At 39.2% G+C, this 24,344-nt stretch overlaps 1 protein-coding gene across 2 annotated transcripts in view; it reads left to right on the plus strand.

Moving 5' to 3' along the window:
- The first annotated feature begins 14,876 nt into the window (after positions 1 to 14,876).
- The window catches only part of UNC5C (unc-5 netrin receptor C), a 357,599-nt gene continuing 348,131 nt past the window's right edge, over positions 14,877 to 24,344 (plus strand). For both annotated transcript variants that reach the window (XM_019829187.3, XM_011281792.4), the window contains exon 1: positions 14,877 to 15,815. In XM_019829187.3, coding sequence (XP_019684746.1) covers positions 15,692 to 15,815 — 124 coding nt within the window. In that variant the 5' untranslated portion in view covers positions 14,877 to 15,691. The remainder of the gene's footprint in view (positions 15,816 to 24,344) is intronic.

A 24,344-nucleotide genomic window follows, 5' to 3' on the forward strand; every position in this document is an offset into this window, starting at 1 on the left:
AAACAAGATGCTTATTACAAAGTCAAAGCAGCACCATCCAGAAGGGATAAAAACCTACAATTTTGAAACACGACTCTTTATCTGCTCTTTGTATTATATTTTGTACTTCCTTATAAAGTAAGCAAAGCTGCTTTCAAAATGTCATACGGTCTCAACTGTTTTGAGGGAAATAGGCCGTTGTCTGTGCGTAGGTCAAAATGTTAAACCTATGAGAGGATATAGATGGCAGCCTGAGAAAAAAATCCAGGATGAAGTGGTCTCATGTGGAGGCTGGGAGCAGGGAGGGGAAGACTCAGGAGAAAGTGGTCAGAAATGTCCTGAAAATGTCACCCTCTCCTCTACCCTTAAATCTGACAGAGTCCTTATAAAGGACCGACTACACCTTAGTATCTTGGCCTTTTATGAGGTAAACAGAATGAGGAGGGGCTAGGGAGGTAGCTGGTTCAAGGTGTTCAGAGAGCCTGTTGTTCCAAAATTCTATGCAGAAGGGCCCGGAAGTAGAGCACCAGACGCGAGACACTGATTTCTGTGCAGAAACGCTTGTTCTCCACCCTGCTTAGACAGGGATGTGAGGACTTGTATATTCATACAATCACATATGCCTTTATATATTTTATAAATATTCCCTGGCTACCTGCTAAGCTCTGTGCTTTCTGCCAGTGGCCAGGGAACAGCAGAACTCCTATGATGATGCTACAGGCAAATGTCAAGTCCTGCCTGGGGTTCAGAGACTCCCAACACTTGCAGGAGGGGAGCTGCCGCAGCTATGTCACCTCAGCTTTCAGATGTGCAGAAGACCCCAGTAAGGCCTGACGGTACAGGACATTCCATCGGCCAATCTTCAGACAAGCCGGGGCAGATAGGAAGGAAGCTGCAGCTAGCTGATTTGGAAAAGTTTTCTCTAGCTTTGGAATTCTGAGTATAGACACTTGAATGGGACAAAAGCCAGTGAAACAATACAAAATAATAAATAAATAAATAAATAAATAAATAAATAAATAAATAAGAGTAATTTTGCAGAAGAGATAAGAGTGAACTGAAAGGGATATGGCAAGATCATATGATATAAAAAAAAAAAGCATTGAACTTGGTGGGAAAATCGAATTTATGGTGCACTTAGCATATTCTGTGCATTATACAGGTCATCTTATAGCCATGCATATAAGGATGCTTCATTACAACTCTATTTATTCAGGTTTCATCATTCCCTAGCTAAAGATAAGTAAACCAAAGTTTTCTTTGTCAGGTTAGGTAACTTGCCCAAAATCATATAGCTAGTAAATATCAAAAGTGGAACTTATTAATCATTTATTTCCTATTCCACAATTTTTTCCAATATGGCCAGAAATTAGAAGACATGGTTATTGGTATTGAGTCCATCATTAAACTGTCTTGATTCGGACAGGTTAATTTAACATTCTGGAGCTCAGTTTCCTTATTTGCAAAATTATACTCCCTAGAGTATAGTTCTAATCATGATAGAAAACTCAGTCATGCTTTGGCTCTTTAAAAAGACAGCTGAAAAAGAGGAAAATGTAGAAAGAAAAAGACTGAACTAGTAAGAAAAATGGGCAGTAGAAGGACCCAGTATAAGAGATTAAAAATGTGAGAAGGAAATTGGGAGTCTGTCAGGGTGTGTGTGTGTGTGTGTGTGTGTTCACGCATGCATTTGTGTATGTGACCTACTAGGAAGCTAGTGACAGAGAAGCATTTGGCCTGAATCCCAGAAGAATGAGCTGGCTGACACACCCTCTACACATACACACAAACAATTCACCACCATCACCACTGCACACTGACTAGTAACCTTGAAAATCAGGGCAAGTTGCCTCACAAGGCAAACACAAAATGCAGAGATCATTGCTAGACAAGTGGCATTGGGCCTGTCTGCAGGCCTGCCCTCAAAGATGAGCCAGATTTTCTATGCCCCAGGATTCTCATGGATTCTGGCATGGTTCACACTTCATCTTTTTCTCTCTTTACACGTACAGTCCCTGTCCAGGAAATAGGCGAGCTTAGAAATGGGCGAGAAGGTCTCTGGTATCCATTGTCTCATCAAACCCCAACTCCTAACACAACTTTTCCAGGAGCCTATTCATCCAATGCTGACAATTTCTTCTCCTTAGGTCTTCCAAATTCATCTGATTTCAACATTATCTAAACAAAGCAAATGGAGTTATCCTTCCACCCTCCCATGAATGGGAAAACTTCAGTGCCTCCTGGGGCACACAAGCAACTCCTTTGGGTATAGCAAAGGTTTTTACCCCTGAGGGAGATCAAGGCAACTTTCTGGCACTTCTCCTCAGCATCCATCACTTCTTTGCATTCAATAATCACCTGAAGGTCATAATGATTTCAATGTTCAGACAACTGCAAACAGACTTTTGCCTCCTTTCCCTTAAGAGTTTAACAAGAAAATCTTGAATTTTAGCATGTGTAAGAATCACTGAGCAAATTCATATACATAAAATATATAGTATTCTTCATGATTGACTTAAGGCTTCTTCAAAGGTAGTTTTAGCTGTAATTATTTTAATTATTCTAAATCTCAAACTTTACTTCAACGGTTCCACTAATAATACTTGTGAATGTCATTGCTTACATTATAATGCCACATATGTGTGATCTGTTTTTATTGTGACCTTTATATATGGAAACTTACCCAAAATAGAAATGCTCTTTGAATGACCACGTGGGACCTGCTATTTAGTACCATCATACAAACGGAAATAATGTAGTATTTGCACTAATCACAAGTTTTAAAATGAGTCAATTTTAAGATATTGTTGGGAGCTTCAGGCTTTGAAAATTATGATATAAAATGCAAAGAAATGCAATCAGACAAGTTTCTACCAGAAAATGAAAAGAGTTCATTTTTCACTCTGCAGCTCAAATCAGCGTTAACATGACATTTATGTATCTTTAAGCTTTAAATCAGTGCTGCACAGTGGGGGCGAGGTGGGAGGCTATCAGAATCACCCAGGAAGCCTTTTCAAACTACACTAGCCCTCCTCTCCCCGCAGCCCCTCCTCCCCCTGAGATTCTGCCTAAGATGTGTCTCTGAACTTGAGCAACACCATCTGTTCACTTACAAATAGGCATTTTTATCTCCAAAAGGGCAGGTTTTTACACATGAGCCTCTAACACGTATAGAAAAGGGGGGGAAGGGGACGGCAGGGACCCTGAAACATACATCAATGACAATCTTTCAACTGAATGCTGACATGTTAAAAAATGAATATGTCTATATTTCCTGTGTGATATATTCACTCAGTTAGCCCCTTGTACTAATGAGATGAAAATTGCTACTTTAAATACTCATATAGGTCATACTCATATAGGTCAGTAAGTTTCATTCTGAGGGTTTTTCATAAATTTAAGCTTCATCCGGTGAGATTTTCACAGGTGCAAGCATTTGTAGAAGTAAAAGGGTGTGGCCGACTCAGCTCAAATCAACTACCACTATTAGAAAAGCATGGTGGGTAACACTAACTTGGTATCACAAGGAGCACTAAAAGCCATTTATATGATACACACGTTTCCCATTCCTTAAATTCCTATGACAACTGTGTCACATTCCCTCGAGTGTATTTTTTCCCTTTAAAAAACATTGTGAAAATTTGTAGATATTGTTCTATTCTCCACAGAACTGACCTTTGAGGACTCCTTTGCTGCAAGCTTTATCTTGACTTTGTGAACATAAGGTACAAACATAAACACATACGCTGCTCAAGTTTTTATAATAACATAATTGAAACATTTTATTCTAGTATGCTCTTGCCGCATTTTTGAGTTATGGAATACTGTTGAGTTTTTTAACTAAATATTCATAAATTACAATGTTTCATTTTTTTAAAGAAAAATATGCATGGAGATAACACATTATGGTATTTATGGAATGAAAATATTCTAAATATTACAAAGATATTTAATACACAAATATTTATATCTGTGAAATGACTGAAAGATTTCTGAAACTTCTTTGACAGTAGATGCTTATTTACTGAAATATAATAATAATTTTTAATAGAGCTAACATTAATGTTTACTCAAACCCACACATGGTTATTAGTGCTTTATGTGAATTAATTTGTTCACCTCTTACAACATTACAAGACAGTTACTATTACTATCCCAATTATAGATAAGAATGCTGATGCAATACTTAGGGAATTTTCTTTAAAAAAAATTTTTTTTTAATGTTTATCTACTTTTGAGAAACAGAGACAGATGGACAGACAGAGTGTGAGCTGGGGAGGGGCAGAGAGAGAAGGAGACAGAATCCAAAGCAGGCTCCAGGCTCTGAGCTGTCAGCACAGAGCCCAACACGGGGCTGGAACTCATGAGCCGTGAGATCATGACCTGAGCCAAAGTCAGATGTTTAACCAGCTGAGCCACCCAGGTAACCCCTTAGGGAATTTTCTAAGGTCACAAAGTTAGTGAGCAGCACAGCAGGAACCTAGAACCCGGGCACTTTCACTAAAGGGTGAAGGTTCTGAAACACTTGACTGTCAAGGTCCACTGACGCTCTGTGGCTCATCCTTATGTTGAGTCCTGTTGGCTCTTCAGAACACAAATGATTCCCACCATGGCCCATAGCCTCCCAGAATGAGTATCATTGAATTTACCATATCTTTCAAATCAGTGCTTTTATGTATTTTTTGTTTTTTGTTTTGTTTTGTTTTGTTTTTGTTTTCATTAAGGGCATCCTGAATGCTTCTCGCACACAAAATTGCCTTCAGAATGAAGTTTCTCTTTTTAATTTTTTTTCCACTGAGGCATATTACGTTGATGTAAGATGATTGTGCTATATCCTCCTCTTATCCCGTAGGATTTCTATACTCTCTTCCCTCATAAGTAGATCTCATGGAAAATGAAAGAAAAAAAAATTGCTTGACTTCCTTCCTCTTCCTTTCTATTTCTGCTTTTTGCCACAATACCTGGAGAAATACATAATGAGAGTTGGTCTTCTGGGCTTTTCACTTCTGTGTATTATAACCTCTAAATCATCGAGTTTAATGACCTCCATCTTAATTAGAAGTGGCATCTTTTCTACACTACATAATCTACTTTTTAAACTCATTGTCCACAGACATGGAAATTCTATCTTGGAAATCAAAAACTAAATATGAATTCTTTTTTTTATGTACTTTCTGCCCAAACCATAGATGTGCCCACCACCTTCATCTTTCCCTTCTTCCCTTGTTAAATGAATAGGAAGTCTATTCTGTTCATTGAAAGGCAAAAGAGAAGAGCTCATTAACACATTTAAAAATATTATCCTCTTACTATATGTTGACCAAGTTAGCGGTTGTTAAAGAATCCGAAGTGTCTCAGAACCAAACTCAAGTCATACATGCCATATAAATTTCTATAAATAGAAATAAGCCATATATTTATAGAGATACTGATAGAAGGTGATATAAAAGTATGCAGGCATCAGAGAAGGGCTAACTACTTCCAGCTGTAGGGCTCAGGCAAAACTTTATACCGGGATGAGCATTTGAACTGGACTTTAAAGAATGGCTAGTCTACTTGTAAGAAAGGATATTTCAGGTAGAGTAAAGATAATGAGCAATGCAAAGAGACTTGAAGATATCAATTTCCCAGGTAATAGGCTGTGACCAGACAAAATATTTAATTCTTGGGGCACTTGGGTGTCTCAGTCAGATAGGCATCCAACTCTTGATCTACTCAGGTCACAATCTCACTGTCTTGAGATCAAGCCCTGCATCTAGCCCCATGTCAGGCTCTGTGCTGAGTATGGAGCCTGTTTAAGATTCTCTCTCTTCTTCTCCCTTTGCCCCTCCCTCACTCTCTCAGAAAGAAAGAAAGAAAGAAAGAAAGAAAGAAAGAAAGAAAGAAAGAAAGAAAGAAAGAAGAAAGAGGAAGGAAGGAAGGAAGGAAGGAAGGAAGGAAGGAAGGAAGGAAGGAAGGAAGGAAGGAAAGAAGGGACAGAGGGAGGGAAGGAGGGAAGGAGGGAGGGAGGAAGGGAGATAGATTTAATTCTTGGGAGAACGGAAGTTGACTATGCCAAGGGCATGTGAGTTTCCAGTACCTGTCTCTAGATATCAACACCTCTCCTCAGATAACTTATTTTAAATATTCTTGGGAGATTTAAGCCTTCTCAGGTATTCAAATACATTTTCTTCAAGTTAGTTGGCTCTATCTCCTACAATCACAAATTTCTTCAATAGATTGTTTCTAATCTATAACCACTGCTGTGTGTAGTCTTTGGATGAAGTAGTTAACAAAATGAAAAGTAAACCATTGCCTGCAAATGGTCTCGTTGTATTTTTTAAAAGCAACATGTCAGCAGACAAAACAAAAACAAAACAAAAATGAGCAAGCAAACAAACAAAAACAATAGATGAAGGATGAGGTCCTCTTTGACCTCACTGGTGTCAGAAATGCAAGGCAAAATTTACCTTTGAAACTCATAATTATCAAGAGATTTTCCTGGTTTCACAAAAATATAAAACAGCAAAAGACAATAAAAATGCCATTTATTAAATTAAAATACACATACATTTATTGTATCATTTACTCATTTGTTTGTTTATTTATTTTTTTCATTATGCAGCCAGGGTCCTCTAAGAGTTAGGCATTGGAGTAGGTAGTGTTGATGATTCAAATACTACAGTAGAGTAAAATCCTTCGGAAAAGCTCAAAGTCTAGACGAGCAACATATGTCAACAAGCAAGAAAGTAATTTTAAAGGCTTTATTCTTAAGAGTACCTAACTTGTAATTTTCTCATAAATCGTAATGCTTTGTTGCCCACTGATCTTACTCTGTAATACCAGGCTGGTAGACCATATGGGTGATAATCTGAACCATTGTTGCTTCCTCACTATTAACTTCATCTCATTCTTCTTAACTTTTGTTTCACAGGGTTCTATTTAAAATACTTGTGGAATACTCTCAAATTGTTTTACTCTTTCTTGCCCTATATTTTTTTTATTTATTTTCCTCAATTCTATAAGACAAAAAATGTATTTCCTTTTCTCTCTTCTTTGTTCAATATATTACTAAAACAAACCAAAGAAAAAAACAATCATGATTAAGATAAGGCTAGTTAGCACTAATGTAACATCTATGTTAAGGAAAATAAAGTCTCCCTGTTTCCAGTTGAAATTAGACATGAAGTAGAAGGAACGGTTTCATTATTGACAGTTGTTGGAAGTATGAGAGTAACAGAAATCTCACTAATATTTTACATTTTCTTCCTCTCTCTCCGTAATTTATACAATAAGTATAAATACTACGTTTTGTTTAATTATAAATTGTTTGACTGAATTATATATTCTGTAATATTGTTTTCCTTACACATGTTTAATAGGATTTTGTAGGCTGAATTCTAGACCATAATTATGGCATATTTCTATAAAATAAAGCGCTACACATTTCTAACAATGAACTTGCAACTAAATTCAGAAAAAATAGAAAGTAAAAGATTTCTAATCTGTAAGAACTATTTTAGGTTACATATTATAAGAATTTCTTATGTATTTGTTTTTTAACATGTTTGTTGATTACCTTTTCTGTGCCAGACACAATGTTAGGGACTATGGAAAAAATAAATATGGTTATATAAGCAAAATATTGCTGCATCATTACAATATTGCTTGAACAAACCATTTCAAGTTCCAGTGAACACAAGTAGTCCTAAGAAATTAATGTATCCTCCTCACCCTTTAAATCTTATTTCTAATTCATTAATGCCTTTAATTAAGTTGAAGGTAGTTTACTATTGCAAGTAGCTTTTCAGGGTTACATAGTTTATTTTTAATTATATCATGAATATTTAATACTATAAATTTTTCATCCTGTGTTCTAGAATTAGTAACCACCATCCCACTTGAATGTTGTGTATGTGTCCTCTTCACTTGCTATCTGTCTACTACTAGTTATGTTTCCAGTCTCAGTGCTTCTCATCTTGATTTGGGGAATAAATTTTGTGATTTTTCTCCCCCCTTCAGTCAGTTTTACACATTGATGCAAGACATTGTCATGGTAGCATCTCATTGCCTAAAACCCTTTGGTAGCTTTCTGGTATCCCCATACTGTAGGCTAGTCCACATAGCAAACCATGAAAAGCCTTCCAAAAATTAGTTCTATTTTCCTTTCCAAATTTACCTTGTGGTATTTGCCTGCATCTAGACAAACTTGAATTCAAATCTAAATCTGACACTATTACAGCTAGGCAAGTCACTCAACTCTACTAAGCATTGATTTCCTCACTTGTGCTTAAAATGAAGATAGTAATAATACCTACTTCATGTATACTATTGTGTGTATTAAATGAATGTCTATATCTATATCATCTATATCTATCTATCTATATCTATCTATCTATCTATCTATATACCCAATGAGTGTTCAAAATTGTTAACAGAATTTTTGGTAATTATAATTTGTAGTAGCTTTAAATATAATGCTATACTGCTGTCTGTGCTCTGAAATAAGTCACTCAATACTTGACATACATGTTCCACTCTTCTTTCCTTCTTTTGCCCCAGTTGTTTCTTCCATCTAGAATGCCATCCTCTGCAACTTAGCTAACGCAAATTCTATTTACCCTTCAAGGTTCAGGCCTAATGCAGTATCATTTAAGACTCTGCTGGTCATTTCAGTTTGAAGTAAGTGCCCTTTCCTCTTATCTCCATCAGCCATGTAGGCATACCTCTCCCGCTGCACTTCTCAGAATCACTCTATATAGGTCTCTTGTCTGTCTTACTCTACTAGCTTATTAGCACTACAGGGGAGATTATCATCTGATTTATCCTGAACTTCATCTGAGGACATGATTTCTTACACCATGCATATCAGACACTTCTTGCTGTGATAACGCTGCATTAAAAATCACCCCAGATCTCAGAGGCTGAAGAAACATGCATGGTTTTTTTTCTTCTTTCTCATGTGTCATTGGGTCTACTGCAACTCCATTAAGCAGGTACCAGGCTCCAGGCTCCACAGCTCTCCATGTGTCTCTCATCCACCTTGGACTGATGGTTACCTAGGAAATGTTATTCTAATGACTAGTGACAGGAGCACATGAAAACAAGTAGAAGTAAACAACGAAAGGAATTGGCACACTTTAGTTTCTGCCCACATTCGCTGGCAAAAGCCAGTCTTGTGGCTAAGCCACCAATGGTGAAGCAGGTAAATCCATCCCACCTATGGAGAGTGAGACAGCAAAGGCAAACGTCAATTCTCTTAACAGAAAAGGAGCAAAGAATCGGAACAATGCAATCCCAGCAACTATGTTTACTCCAGAACTCTGTTTTTTAAGGACAGAAGTTCCCCATAATGGACTTTGGGAAAGAGGGCCTAAGGCAATGAGGAATTAATAAACAGGTTTTTAGGACCTTAAAATGATAATATTTGCATTTTAGAAGGTCATTTTAGGGTGTGCAGAGAGCATGGATTGGAATGTGAGGGCAGACTAGCTACCAAGGAAGTAATTACAAGAGACCATTGGGGAACTTGCCAAAATATTGTGTGTCTGTGGGGCTGGAGATAATGGAGTAGGTCCTCGAGACCTTCAAGTAGTATAATGGGATGGATTTAGTAATTGAATAGGTAATGTGGGCAGAAGGGAGGGACATACTGAGAACAGCTCCAAGTTTACACTAGGGTGGTATAATTCATGTATAGAGAGCCATACCACTAGTGCTATTCTTTAGATGATTATGCAAATTAAGTACAATAGACAATATTGAACATATCCTATCACAATAATGTCCTAAGCATAGACACATTACAAAGCACTTTTACACACATTTCATCTTCAGGACAACTTTATGTGTTCATATTTTTCCCATTTTGTATAACTAAAAAATTAAAGTATAAAGAAGTTACAAGACTATGTGAGCAAATATATTAGATAAATAGAAACTTAAATCCATGTTTCCTGATTCAGAATCTTCCCACCATTCCATAAAGTATCTTATGTCTTCAATCTATAACACAAGAGAAACCACCAGAGTCCAATTTGGTAGATAAATTTAAAATAAAGTGCGGTATTTGAAAGCTCTAATAAGCAATTATTATACCTATCCCTAGTAATCTTCTGAGTTACATATCATATTATTTTCCTTATAACTTTGAGCCATTCATCGTTTTCTCTTCCTTAGAGCAATTAAAGTACGGGACACAAATGCAGAAATCATACGGGATTTTATTTCCTTCTCTTCATTTATTCTTCGGTTCCCTTTCTTCTTTTCTTTTTGCCCTCCTACTTTTGTTCCTTGTATCCTTATTCTTTCTTTTCTCTCTTTCCTTTCTCCCTTCTCAGTCTTTCATGTTATCTTTCTTCATTTTTTTTGTTTCTTTTTTCGTTCGTCTGTTTGTCTCTTGTCAATGTTATCTCTATACCCCAACTATAAACTCCTTGAGGGAAAGATACTATTTCAGTACTATACACGTCTCAAAGCTCAGTAAATACACTCCAGTGGACTAAAGAATAGTCTTCTGGGCAAAATTGACTAGCCATTGACTAGCCATTCTGTTTCCTCACGTATAAAATGGAGATAATAATACAAGTACAATACATATTATTGTGCTTCACTTTATTGTGCTTTGCAGGTATTGCGGGTCTTTTTTTTTCTTAACTGAATATTTGTGGCAATACGGTGGTAAGCAAAACTATTGGCTCCATTTTTCCAACAGCATTTGCTCATTTCATGTCTCTGTGTCACATTTTGGTAATTCTTGCAATATTTCAAAATTTTCAGTATTATTATACTTGTTAATGGTGATCTATGATCAGTGAGTATGACTAAAAGCTCAGATGATGGTTAGCATTTCTTAGCAATAAAGGATTTTCAAAATTATGGTATATACATTGTTGCTTTTAGACATAATGCTTTTGCACATATAATAGACTATAGTATAATGTAAACATAACTTTTATATGCACTGGGCAACCAAAAAATTCATTCAACTCACTTTATTTCTATATTTGCTTTCTCGCAGTTGTCTAGAACTGAACTCACAATATCTCTGAGGTATGAGGGTTAAATGAGATAGCACACATAAAAGAGCTCAGAATTGAATCTGACACGCTAAGTGATCAGTAAGTGTTAGTCATTACTAATATAGACATTTGTATCCATCGCTTTTGAATTATGAAAGGCAATGACTTCTCCCTTTTGCTTAAGCTGGTTTAAGTTGGGTTTCTACCACTTGCAACCAAAAGGGTCTTATCTAATACAATTACCATAAAGCATAAGGTCCCAGAGTGTATAGGTTTATGGCAGGCCAACTTCCTTTCTGTGGGCTGAGGCAGAGAAGGAGGATTGGCTCAACTGAATCTGGACCATCTGGCTCCTTTTAGTTGATGTCATCAGTAATTTTACCTGAGTATTTTTCCAACTCCTAGTTAAGAAAAGTTTTCTCATCACCGTCTTATTTATATTCACTAAAATCCTCCTTCTTCTATGTTGCCAGTTAATAATATCTCTGGTATGATTATTTGTTTTTAAATACACATAAAAACACAAAAAGTGGGGAATTACACATGAGAGAATAAAATGAAAGAAAATATTTCCATAATTAAAATATATTTTCTATTGTTTTCAATGTCCCTAAGCCTTAGGCTGTAAACATTCACATACTAGTTTACAGAAAATAATATTATAACTAAGCAGTCTACATGCTAAATAGCATACTTTCTTGGTGTAGATTTCTGGAGGGATATGCAAGGGATTTGCATGTTTAATTCCCATTAGCACCTGTCACTGGGATTTATTATCCCAGAGTTAATTCTCCACTCACTGCAGCCAAGAAAAAGGAAGCCCTTGTACATGGATTTAAATGAAGCTTTTTATTTTTCAAAATGCGATGAATTTCATGTTTGTTCCTCAAACACCTGCAGTAGTCCAACCCGGAAAAAGTCATATTTAAATTCATTTTTGGTAAAAATTTGCCCTAACTTGATTTTATTCAGCAATTAGAAAAGCCTGTTCATAATCTGAAATTTTTTCTTGGAGGAAAAAAGAAGTTTTAATCAAGGACTTAGGTTGGTTTTAAAATTAATTGGCTCTCATTCTTCCATTCAATATTCAATAAACATTTATTGACCACCTATTATGTGCCAGGCAGTTTTCTAGGTTCTGAATATAGAGTGGTTAAAGTACTAGGAAAAAAATTCCTCCCCTTCAGGATCCTCCATTCTGTTGGGGAGTATGCATACATACATATACACAAAAACATAGGCATACACACAGACACACATATACACACATATGTATACACATAAACACACATAGATACATACACATATATTTATGAAGACATATATACATGGACATATATATGTTTATATAGAAGGACTGCAATGTAGAAAATCAAAGCAAGTGAATTCAATTGAGTGTTAAAAGATATATGCTATTTTAGGTTGTTGGTCAGAGAAGGTCTCTAAGCAGTGACATCTGAGCCCAGATCTAAGTGAAATAAGTTAATAATCGAATGCTCAGAAGCCTATGAAACACTGCATTATCTATTTCATAAAGAAAAAAAACCAAGCAGAATGTTGATACACAAGGTAAGTTCCATCTGCAACCATAGATTGTAGAAAACTCACCTGCTTAATAAGGCTGATGCATCTGCTGGTACTTTTCCTGTCCTTGTTCTTATGCTCTTACTCCCCACTCTGTTTTCCATCTCATTTCTACATGCCACGTCTCAAACCATTCTCCTGCCCTCTTTAGGCTGAATTTCAGTATTGAACTACTTTTTCCTTCTTGTCTCTTCCTCTTTCTTTCAAAGAATTAATTTCATGCAGTATCTTTGAGCACTTCAGTGTCCCAAACAGGATTGCATAACAATTTAATTCTATTTAACTAACTAGACTTTGAGGATTCTTCCCTATTGAAACTTTATGACAATCAATCAATCAATCAATCAATCTATCAATATTGATTGAGCACCAACTATATATTGGGCTCTGTGTTAGGAGCCGGGGATGAAATGATGAACAAGGCAAAGTCTCTGCCTTACAAGAGTTAAATGCTAGCTAGAAAAGATAAGCAATAAAATTGTAAATGAGTAAGCAAAAAAACTTTCAGATGTTACTACAATGATAGTGAGTATATGTGAGGATTTCTTAGTATCTAAGCTGCTGTCCTTCCTGGAAAAATTGTAAAGACAGATATGCAATATAATCACAGCTCCTTCTGGTGATATAATCCTCAAAATAAATGGGCATAAGCTGCCTAGCTGCACTGTCCATCATAGTTGCCACTAGCCATGTGCCTATTAAAATTAAATTAATAAATTACATTAAAATACCGGATTTGTACTAGCCACATTGCAAGTGCTCAATAGCCACATGTGTCTAATGACTATCATTTTGGAGAGCATAAATATGACCATGTTCCTCACTGCAGAAAGTTCTGTTGGACAGCACTTATCTAGATAGCATGCAGCTGATGAAGCTCTTTCATCAATGGCAAGAATAGTAGCTAACAATTTCGTGTCAGGTGCTTCACATATGTTGAACTCCTTGATTTCTCACAAAGCCCTATAAGAGAGTTACTGGTACTAGACCTATCTTATAGATATAGAAACCGAGGCACCTAGTTTTATTGTTCAATATCTGTCAGCTAGTCATAAGAAATGCTAAGAATTGAATCCAGACAGTCTGGAGTCAGAACCTACCCTCTTACCAAAAGATCCTGGTATCTGGTATGGGTAAGGGAAAGTGAAGAGGGTAAAGGAGAGATTTTAGCATGACGGGCAGCACCTCCACAGGGGGAAAAAATGGCCAGATTTGTCAATGTCTTTGCCAAGTATGACCTTTTCAAGATCTATCAGACTCATCCAAGACAGGTCTTACTGGCTAAAGGTTTAGATGGAGGTTGGCAGGCAGAATCATGGAATGCCAGCACTGAAAAGAACTTTAAAGCCATGAAATGAAATATTTCATAGATGAAAAAACTGAGACATGCAGTTTACCTGACCTGTCCAGGATAACAAAGTGAGATCTCAAGCTTCCTGCCTGTGTGTGTGTTTACACATTACCCCCTTGGCACCAAGAGCTTAAAATTTCCATGATATATTATTTATTATTAGTTTAGGAGTGTACTAATCTTAGGAAGAGGTTTCGTTCTCCCCAGAATGTTGGACTTGCCAATGTGTATCGACCTTTTAATTCATCCACTTTTCCTTTTGTCTAGCCTGTCATTTTTCCCACCCATTCTTACATTCTTCCGTCATCATTGCAACAGGGATCCAAAACCTAACTACCCAGGCTAGTCTTTCCAAATAGATAGATAGATAGATAGATAGATAGATAGATAGATAGATAGATAAATAAATAAATAAATAAGGGGAAAAGTATAAAAATGCATAGCATCAGTTTGAGTTCTTACACCGTTAGGAATTTGGAAAATATGTCATAGGTTCCACCATCACTTTAAGTGAGTCCCTACAAATTTTGTTGTGCATCGTTTCTGGGAGTTTCAGTATCAGGCATCGTCTCACCACCCTTTACATACTCAACATTGCCAGCCACCAGGATACACGCAAATAAAGCTCTATTGAAGAATGAGTTTTCCTTTAGCTTTTAGTTTCTGTTCCACTACGGAGAAGTCATGGGCACCCAGAACATAAAGCAATCTGAGTGGCGCTGACAACCCCAGGATTGCAGCGGGTTGGGACGCTGCAAATCTTCTTGCCTTCTTCCCACCACGCAGCACTTCAACTTGAGCCCGCACCCAGCTTAATCAATCACAAGACCCCAAGTCGTAGAGCGAGTCCAGTCCTGGGGAGTCTGGCTCAGGCTTTGCCGGCGCCGTGGAAAAGCTGGCAGGCGGCAGGCCTGGACACAGCCAAGAGGCTCGGGGCGCGCCCGCTGCGCTCTTGGAGTCCGAGTCTGGCGCACCGCGGGAGGCAGGCGCGCTCCCACTCTCCGCAGCCGCCTCTGCCCTCAGGTTTCTCTCGCCCGGCTTCCGCGGGTGAACCAACAGCCGGTCTCCACCTCCGGCGCTGGGCGCGCATCTCCCTCCAATCCTTGCTTACATAACGCGGGCGGGCGCGCTCCCGCCGCCGCTTACCCCCCAGCGGAGTTGGGCTGCGCCCTCCACGCCTCCGTGGCGAGCGCCTCTGCGCGCCCGTGCGCCCCACGCTAGGAAGTGACTCTCCTTGGCCACCCAGCAGCGGCAGCCTGGACGTCTCTCCGCCGGCGTGAGCTAACTGAGACTGGAGACCAGAGAGCCTCACTGTGCCCAACTCCCTCCCTCAGCTCCCACCTCCTCCCACTTCTCGCTTCCTCTCCCTCCGCCGCCTCCCCCCACCCCCTTGCCTGTGTGTGTTCGGCACTGAAGAGGGGACCCGGAGAGCAGTCCAGGCTCGGCGCGCGGCGGAGCTGCGGCTGCTCCTGCTGCTGGGGGCAGCGGCGAGGTGGCCGCCTTGCGCCTCCCCGGACTTCCCAAGTGGGGGCAGAGCAGCCGCTCGCGGAGCCGCCAGTTAGAAGGCACAGGGAAAGAGGGACCGCCAAACTCCTCCTCAGCGTCTCCTCTCCACCCCCTTTTGGCTCCTGCCCTTGGAGAAAGTGGAGTGTGGCTCTTGGTTATCATTATTTCTTCGGACTGCTTCGCGGTGCACGGATTCTCCTGCTTCCCAGTGGGGTTTTCCGCTGTTGGCGCGTCTCTCCGTGTGGTTCCGCCCGGCACACCTCTGTCGACGATGAGGAAAGGTCTCCCGGCGACAGCGGCCCGCTGCGGACTGGGACTGGGATACGTGCTGCAAATGCTCGTGCTACCTGCCCTGGCCCTGCTCAGTGCCAGCGGTACCGGCTCGGCCGCTCAAGGTAAGAGGGTCCGCCAAGCTCTGCGGCCACCTCCCTTCGCTTCTTCCTCCCCTCCTTCCTCTCCTCCTCCCCAGTTCTCCTGGCTTCCTTAAATCGCCTCCTTGCTCTCAACTGGAAATCAGCTTACATTCCACTTTCCCAACTAGTCAAGAAGCTTCATTATTTTTAATCCATCTTCCAAGATGGGCACGGATGGACCAGGGACGCTCGGGGTGTGGACACGCATCAGTCTCTGGGCATGTGGGCGCCTTGCGTATCTTTCGCACTTTCCGCTCCACATTCACACGTTGTGGCATATTGTACACACGGAGGTTTGGAGAGACTCTTGGTGCGGGTGGCTGTGTGGTGTGCCATGGGTGCACCGCGATGCGCAGAGGCTCCCCGCGCTGAGCCACATCTGGGGTTGCGGGATCTTCAGGGAGTCTCTGAGCACGCTAGACGCCGAAGGGCGTTCAGCTAAGGAAATGTGTCCATTACCGCCGAGGACCCACCAGCGCCGGTGCCACTCTGCTGCTGCTTGGGGCGCTGTGGACATGCACAGCGCAACCCGGACCCACCACCCAGCCTGCGGCAGACCCCGGGCGGTGCACGCCTCCACACTCTTACCCTTTCCGTGGCTCCCTCCCAGTAAGCTATGGAGAAACTTAAAACCCAAGAGCTCTGGGGGAAACGGACTGGTTGTTCAAACCAAATACGAAACTCCCCCGGGAAAGCGGGCCAGTTTCTAACTCTGACATTTTAATTTAACGCGTCTGAGCTTTAAAATAAGTGTCCGGGGCCTTGGGCAAAACAGGGGTGGGGAGAGGAGCGGTCAGGAGTTGAGGGTGGATGAAGAAGGAGGGGAGGCGCGGGGGCTGATTGCCAAGCTCCCTTCGTGTCCCCCGGGTTTGAAGTGGTAGCGGCAGCTTCAAGCCTTCCGAACCCAGGAAGCGGACTGGAAGGGAGACGGAGAGGAAGGAGCCAACGTTTGCCCCCTCTGGGGTGTGTTTCGGGTCACCTGGGCCCCCAACCTTCTGGCCCAGCCGAGCGCCCACCTCGGTCTTTTCGACCAGTTCTCTGGTGGTCGCTGGCTCAGGGGAGGCAGCTGTTTTTCGGTAGGGTGGGGGTGGAGGAAGCGTTTGCAGCATTCGGAGGTGATTCAGGGATCCCATCCTCTCGGTTACACTCCTTTCCAAATTTGGAGAGCAGAGGAGGTGCAGCGTTCGCCTCAACTCCCCCGGCGTTGCTCTGTGGCTCTGACACTCTGGAGGTTCCCGACTGCATGCCCTCTGATCTGCGAAGGCACTGGGGGAGTGGGCGTTGGAGGTGGAGGGGAGCGCTGAGCGTTAGCGAGTGTGGTCCGCACGAGGAGGTAAGTGATTAGCGAGGCTTTGTGAATTAGCGATTGCTACTTGGGGAGTAAATTTTGCCCTTGCCTAGCTAAGTAGCCACGCTCATAAATCCTTCCTTCCCTTCTTACCAGATGCCTCCCATCTCCGAGGTTCTGTCCTGGTTTTCTTATGCAAACTCCCAGAGCCCATCTGTCCATTTTACAAGGGAGTCTTCTGGAGAATCATAGGAACTTGTTGTAGGTTTCTTGAAATTGGTAGGAAGTTCTCTGGGTAGCAGCCAAGGGTGTTTAGAGAGGGTTGTTTGGAAGTTTAAGTGAACAACCTGATGAATAGTCGTGGAATCAACACCGAGACGCCCTTGTGGGATTCGACTACTGTTATTGGGCGCACAAAGGACCCAGCCACAGGGTGGGGCTCAAGGGGCGATGGGGGGGACTGGACGGTGGGAGACCTGTTTGGGAAAAGGACAAGTTAAAGACCCCCAAGATGCCAAACAGGAGATCTAGGATTCTTGCCGAGAGCTTACTACAGCCAAATTAAAAAGACTGGGTCGGAAAAAAAAAGATCAATAAAGATCATCACACAGGAGATTGTAAGTGGATTAATATTGAAAGAAGGGAGAGAGATTAAAAGAAAAAGATGCTCAAGACAGGCTGAGCGAGCATGTGGCACTTGCACTTTTCTGATAGATCAGGCAATCCAAGACTGAACCTGCTCCTCTAATCTTAAATGGGAAAATAAAATGTATCCTCGTGGGTATGTGCATTTCAGTGGTGTTCTCCATTTAGTTTAGTTCTTTCCGTGCCTGGTGGACATGCTTATGTTTGAATCTTGTGGTCTAGAAAGACGCTATAGACTACTTTTATCTTTGTCATCCTCCATGTTTCAGGACACCAGCTCTTCCTGTGTTGTCGGTTAGGTATTAAAATGTAGAAAGCACCAAACTCTATCAGCTGCAATCACCATCATTCTAATCCATTTCCCCGGCCTGTTTACTGTTGAACTACTATTACACTTTATTCTCAGAAGCATACTTTTATATTGGTCTGGCAGTCAGACTTCCTTTTCCTTCTAATTTCTTCTTTCGCCTCTGTCTTTGGACTAGAACACCGGGGAAACCTAAGACAATGTTGCTTCCTCAAGGTCTGATTTTCATGTGTTGAACACTTGAAGATGGAAATGAACTATTTTTTTATGAATGGAAGTACATATGCAATTAAGATGAGAGAGTTAATTTAAGTACTTGACAGTGTGGATGAGATTTATTCTGTTAGAGAAGTACTAGAAAAATGAGAAGTTTTAGAAAATATGTATGTCTTCACAAATTGCCAAAAAAACAACAGATGTTTAAGATTTAAAACAAAAAAGCATAATAGGTATTATTTGCAAGTGTCCTGTGTTTTGTAACTGTGGTTTGCATAAAGACAACTGGCATTTTATTTAGGTCCTTGGGAGATTCTCCAGGCTTTAGGCCACAACTTTCTCCTTTCTGGCTATGCCTTAATTGTTTCATTCAGGATTGCCGGAAACTCTTAGCTCCAGGGAATTTGTGTCATTTCTGACTTCCAAGAATGAAAGATTTTACTAGGAAAAGTGTGTAAGTGTGTGTGAGTGTGTGTGTGATGTGTGGTATGTATTTGATCAGTGTACCTCAGAGTTAGTGCCCTCCTGTTATAGAAATGCATTTATTTCTGGATTACATAGCATCGATATTCTGCTTATCTAGCACCAACTAGTGTTATGAGTGTTAACATCACCAAACTCAGAACAGAAAATCAGTGAAGACTCTAATCATATTAGGAATATTTGATATTACTGTCAGTTACTTTATAATGTTTTTTTAAAGCAAATACTATACTTCTTCCTACAAAAGGGTAGAAATTACCTTCATGCATTTACGCATATTGGCTTTGGGGAGCTAGACAATTGGCATGAAGGATAACTGAATTTCATTACAGTTAAAAAATGTATTTTCTCCATGTACAGGAGCAGAGTAAATACATAAAATCACATTTGGAATTTCAAAAAGGAAGAGTAGGCTAGTTTACTTTTGTTTAGAAAAAAAAACGATTTTGGGCATTCTACCTTAAGGAATGCTTAAAACGCTTCAGAGGACAAACTTTTCAAGTACTTGCAAAGAATGAAGATCTATTAGATTGTTAACATTCATTAATTTCTTTTCCTTCTGTATTCTGGATCCTGGGGATTCGGGGTTCAACAAGACAAGTTCCTGGAATATCTCCCGTTTTAGTCTGGGAGCCCGGTGTCCTGATCAAAATTCATACTGATCTTCTTAAAGCAGACCCTCTAAAAACATAAAGGAGGCGTGAGTTCTATAGAGGCAAACCCTCCTAGCTTATTTAAAATTATTGTTGAGACTTAAAAATAACTGTTCTCTAATGTATGCTACCTTCTCCAATTAGTGCTAACAGCCAGAGTGTGCTCTATTAGGCCTTAACTGCATTTAGCACTTTTCTGATTTAGGTCATGGCTTTGCTGGAGCAGCAGAGGGAGTCACTCTCAGAAGAAACATTAAAATTACAGGCTGCAACCACTTCAAGAAGATAATGGGGAAGACAGTAGGGGTGGGGATTGAGCCATAGCCGCCATGCCTGCAATTTTAACCTGCTTTTTTTTTTTTTCAGTTTGACTTTTGTATTTGTGGCAGTTAAAAACAAACCTGTTCACATTTCCCCACAAATTAGAAAGCTATTAGCTCATTTGGAGAGTGCATGAGAGAGTGCAGTTCTTAACAAACGGTCCTTGTGTCCATATTATGCCTCAGACAGTGCTATTTGTTAGGGAAACAGAGTCAAGAGATACCGTTTCAGTATAAGGAAGACAGACTTATAAGCATATAATTATAACTCACTGTCTGAAAAGTAACAGTGAGCATAGGTATAGTACTTTTTGGAATCAAGTATCAACGATTGCAAACATAAGTCAGGCTAGAGTTCTAGGGGCAGTGGTAGTGGAGTTTCCAAAAATTCTATCCAGAAGAGCTTAAGGATGGCAGTTGGGTTTGAAGTGGGATGTTCTTATGCAAAATGTGCATTGCAGTTGTTTATTGATATTAAATCCTACTTAGATTTAATGTACGTTTGGTCTGGTTTTGGGGAGGCACAAGCTAAGGGGCTGTTAGTGCTATGTGCCCATTCTTCGGGTTAGCTGATCAATGTCTCCTAATCCTGCTTCTCCCACCCCCTAGTTGTGTGGCCATGGGTGAGTTAATTCCCTTCATCTGTGCCTCAGTTTCCACAGATGTAAAGTGAAGATAATACATACTATAAGTCCTGTTATGATTGAATGAGCCAATACATGTGACTTGTTTAGAGCCATGCCTGGCCCACAGAAAGTAAACATTATTCTTTGGCTTTTAACTCTGTAAACCACTGGCAAAGAAATCTAGAAGTTAAAGAAACTCAAGGCCAATGATTCTGTACTCAGACTGGGGATTGCTGCAGACACTGCTTCCCCAAAAGCAACAAATGAAGCTGTCTGAGGTGATGTTCCAAAATAGATCACTGCAAACTCCTGGACAGTGACGTGCATGGTTCCTTGAACAGTCTGGGGGAAGTTCTCTCCCTTCATAACCCCATTTCTTCCTTTCTGCTCTCTCTGGGAAAATTAACCTAATGCCAGTTCTAAAAATGACATGTTGAGTCACCGCCTGTTAAGTCCTGGCTGCAAGCTCTACCCCTGACTTTCTATCTTTACAATGAATATGGAAAGGTAACTTTTTGTAAATCCATGAATACTTTTGTGGGGAAAAAAAAAAACATGCCAAGTCCCAGGTTTTCAGATAAGGGTTTAGGGAAAATCAACCCTTTATGCAAATGTCAGTAGTTTTTTTCTTACAAAAAATAGGTGAAGGTGAATAGTCTAAAGAACATAATTGAATGCATATTGAAACAACACAAAGAAACATATAGAAAAATAGGTTGACTTGAAGGCAAAGCACATTCACTAGGACTTTTCATAAGTTCGAATTGTATTTGCATAGAAAGTTTTAGTATCATAATTTAGAGCAACCTGGATAATCTGGATAACATATTTTGAAACTTTTACATTTAATTACTTCTCATTATTTAATGGTTATTGCTATTTTTTCATGTTTAGTGGAAATGTTGTTTTCTGACAAACTTTTATGATAACACTAGAGATTTGTGGGGAATTTTGTGTTAGAGTTAAAACAGATCTTTCTCCTATAGTATTTTCATGGTGCTTTTAATTTTTGATTGCCTATTCTACACTTACAGATCCCCAGATTTCTCACTTGCTGTCTTTGTTATCCTAACTTCTTAAAGTTATGTATGGACTCTTCTTTGATTTCATATTTTATCTGGATTTGGTATTGCTTTATGTATTTGTGGAAGAGGGCTAGGTGAAACCTACACCTCAGGTATTGTCCCAGTATTGCATAGTTCAGGGATATTTGCACTAGAACAGAAACTCACAGAAACTCAGTGCTATTTTTATGTGACTTACTTTAAAGTGGAGTAAGTTTGTCTTGAGTAATATTAAAACACTACTCTTTCCTTTTTTCTAGGTCTTAAAAAGAAAATTAATATTTGAATAATTCATAGTTTTTCTTATTTTAAATATTTGTCATCCCCACATTTATGGAGATTGTAATAAAAAACATTTTTGGTAATAATTTTATAAGCTAACAGGATCAGAGATAGTAAACTTTTTTTTTTTATCCTCTCTACCTGATTAGAGCTCTCAGGAGAATTTTTGCCTTTTCTTGAAAACCTAATACATCGATTATGTTGACAGTATTTTGATTCTTTATAAACAAAATGTTAGAAAACATTGTGCCATAATTTCAGATCTTTAAAAGGAGTTTTTGGTTAAAGGTGTAATGTGGTTTTTCATTTGGGGCATTCCTGCTGCCACAAAAGTTGCTACCTTAGGATTATATAATGAAGTTTTGAAATACACAGAATGTCTCCAGATGTTAGAGGTACTTAAAACATGTCTAACCTTCTACACGGAGTTCATAGTGTTAAAGTTATGGCAATGTTCATTTAATCGAAGTTACAATTTAGAAAGTGAACTATAGCTTTACAAGTGCCAAATATTCAGCTCTTTACCCTTAATGTCAGTATACCTTTTATTAGCAGTGAGCAAAAGTGCTTTGTGTGGCAAAAGTGATGTCTATTATCTGAAAATTCCAATGTTTGGAGAATGCCCTCTTTTAATTAAATGACAAACCATATCTCCTTGCAGTGTGGTAGGGGAATGTGAGAGTGAGGGGAACCAGGTGTTCTCTCATCCTAAATAGAGTTCTCTCATTCTAAATATGAAGGCCCAAAATAATCATGTTAACAGATGATATTGATTAATCAGATTTAACTCCAGACTCACCAGTCTTATTTATTTTAAAATGCTGTGAAGATAGGAGTGTTACCTTCATTAATCATTGTCATTTGGATCCTGTGGCTAGTTTCATTTCTCAGCAATTATGAAAGCTATAAAAATGCCTCATGTAGATAAACACGTATTATGTTTTCCTCTAAGGTTGTTAAACAACAGAAAGTCCCTCAGCACATTTAACACGTTTATTGATGACTGCTAACATTTCTTAGTTTTAGTCAATGTCTTAATTGATTATTTAATCATGAACTGCCTGAACACAACTATATATTTTTTTTGTTTTTTCTGTTCAGACAAAAAACCTTATATATGAGCATTCCTTTCCAATAAAAAACAGATTAGTGCTGGCATATTAAAATATATCTGCTGCCCAGTTATAAGGGCAAATATGTCCATGAATGGAAATGAAAGTGTTTTTCAAAATTCAAGAAAATTCGTGTGTATAGTAATATAAAAGAGTAGTACAGAAGTATGCCATTTGCATAGAAATGCCGTCATTTTAAACTAATTCATAATGTATATTCTCTTAGACCATGGAAGTTTAGTGCAACATGATAGGGTGTGTGGTATAAGAATATCTACTTATAACTATAGGCATAGTGAATTATATTCATGTATAAAATTAAAGCTAAAGGGAATAATTTTAGATAATTCCAATTGCTGAATTACAAGTGTATTACTTGTAATCAAATTGAATATTTTAAATCTTCTCTCTTAACTTTTTGGAATTTCAGGAACCTAAAAAAAATCCTTTCTAGAACTAGATCAAAGAGTACTCTTTAACAAATGGTATCCTCTAACTTTTGCAGGAAAGTAGAAACCCTAGTCAGTGACAAAAGCACTGCTATTGAGTTCTGTGTGATTTTCAGAGTCCTGTATCATATCTGATCCAAACCAAGTAAATAACCAAATTGCTACCACAACAAAAACTTTATGATTGGGAAGATATAGTAAATAATGGTCATTTCACTTTGAGGATTATGTCTGTATGAAATATGTTGACATTTTAATTTAGCTTTTGATAAAGGGAAAATGATATATTCTGTCTTCCACTGAATAAAGAGTTTACCAGTGACAAACATCGTGGCCACCCAGTGGAAGTGCTCAAGTTGAGCAAGCAGCAATCTTGAAGTCATTCTAAATAAAACGGTAATTACGCCTGTCGTTTTCTTTAGCAACTTTCCTTCTTCCTTCTGGATCTCCATAAGATGATGACAGGATATAAGCTTTAAAATGTATTAGGGATCAAACTCGAGGATTGAAAGAGCCTAAGACATTTCCCTGCCAGACTACCACAGCCATCACCACAGAGCTTGCAGCTTGGTGGAAAACAGAAGCCCGTTTCAGTAACCACTCTCAGAAGCGGAGGGAAAACAGGCAGGTTCAAATGATTTATTATTTTTGCTGTCCGGAATAGAGACCTCAGATCAGTATTTCATGGTAATATTATTCAACAGTCCCTCTGACTTGCAACTTTTATCTAAATAAGCGTCTTGGTCCGCACCCATTTCGGTTAACATAGCGGAAGAACTTGGAAAGTACTTAAAAGGTGTGTTCTTGAAAAAAGTTATGTTTAGATTTCCTTTGGACCTCTTTGAGCGGGATGTGCTTGCTTGAGAAATCTAGACTTAATTAGTGATATACTGATACATGGCGTCTGGCAGTATATTCTACTGACAGTCGAATATATAATTAATCCTTTAGTGGTCATTATATACAATGTGCTCTCATTTCCTGAAACTTTCTGTTAAATATTACCATTAATAAGAATACCAACATTTTGTTTTAAATCTCAGGTACACAAGCCTTTTTAGAATTT

The sequence above is a fragment of the Felis catus genome, chromosome B1 (genome assembly GCF_018350175.1).
Source record: "Felis catus isolate Fca126 chromosome B1, F.catus_Fca126_mat1.0, whole genome shotgun sequence".
In the NCBI taxonomy this organism is placed as follows: domain Eukaryota; kingdom Metazoa; phylum Chordata; class Mammalia; order Carnivora; family Felidae; genus Felis; species Felis catus.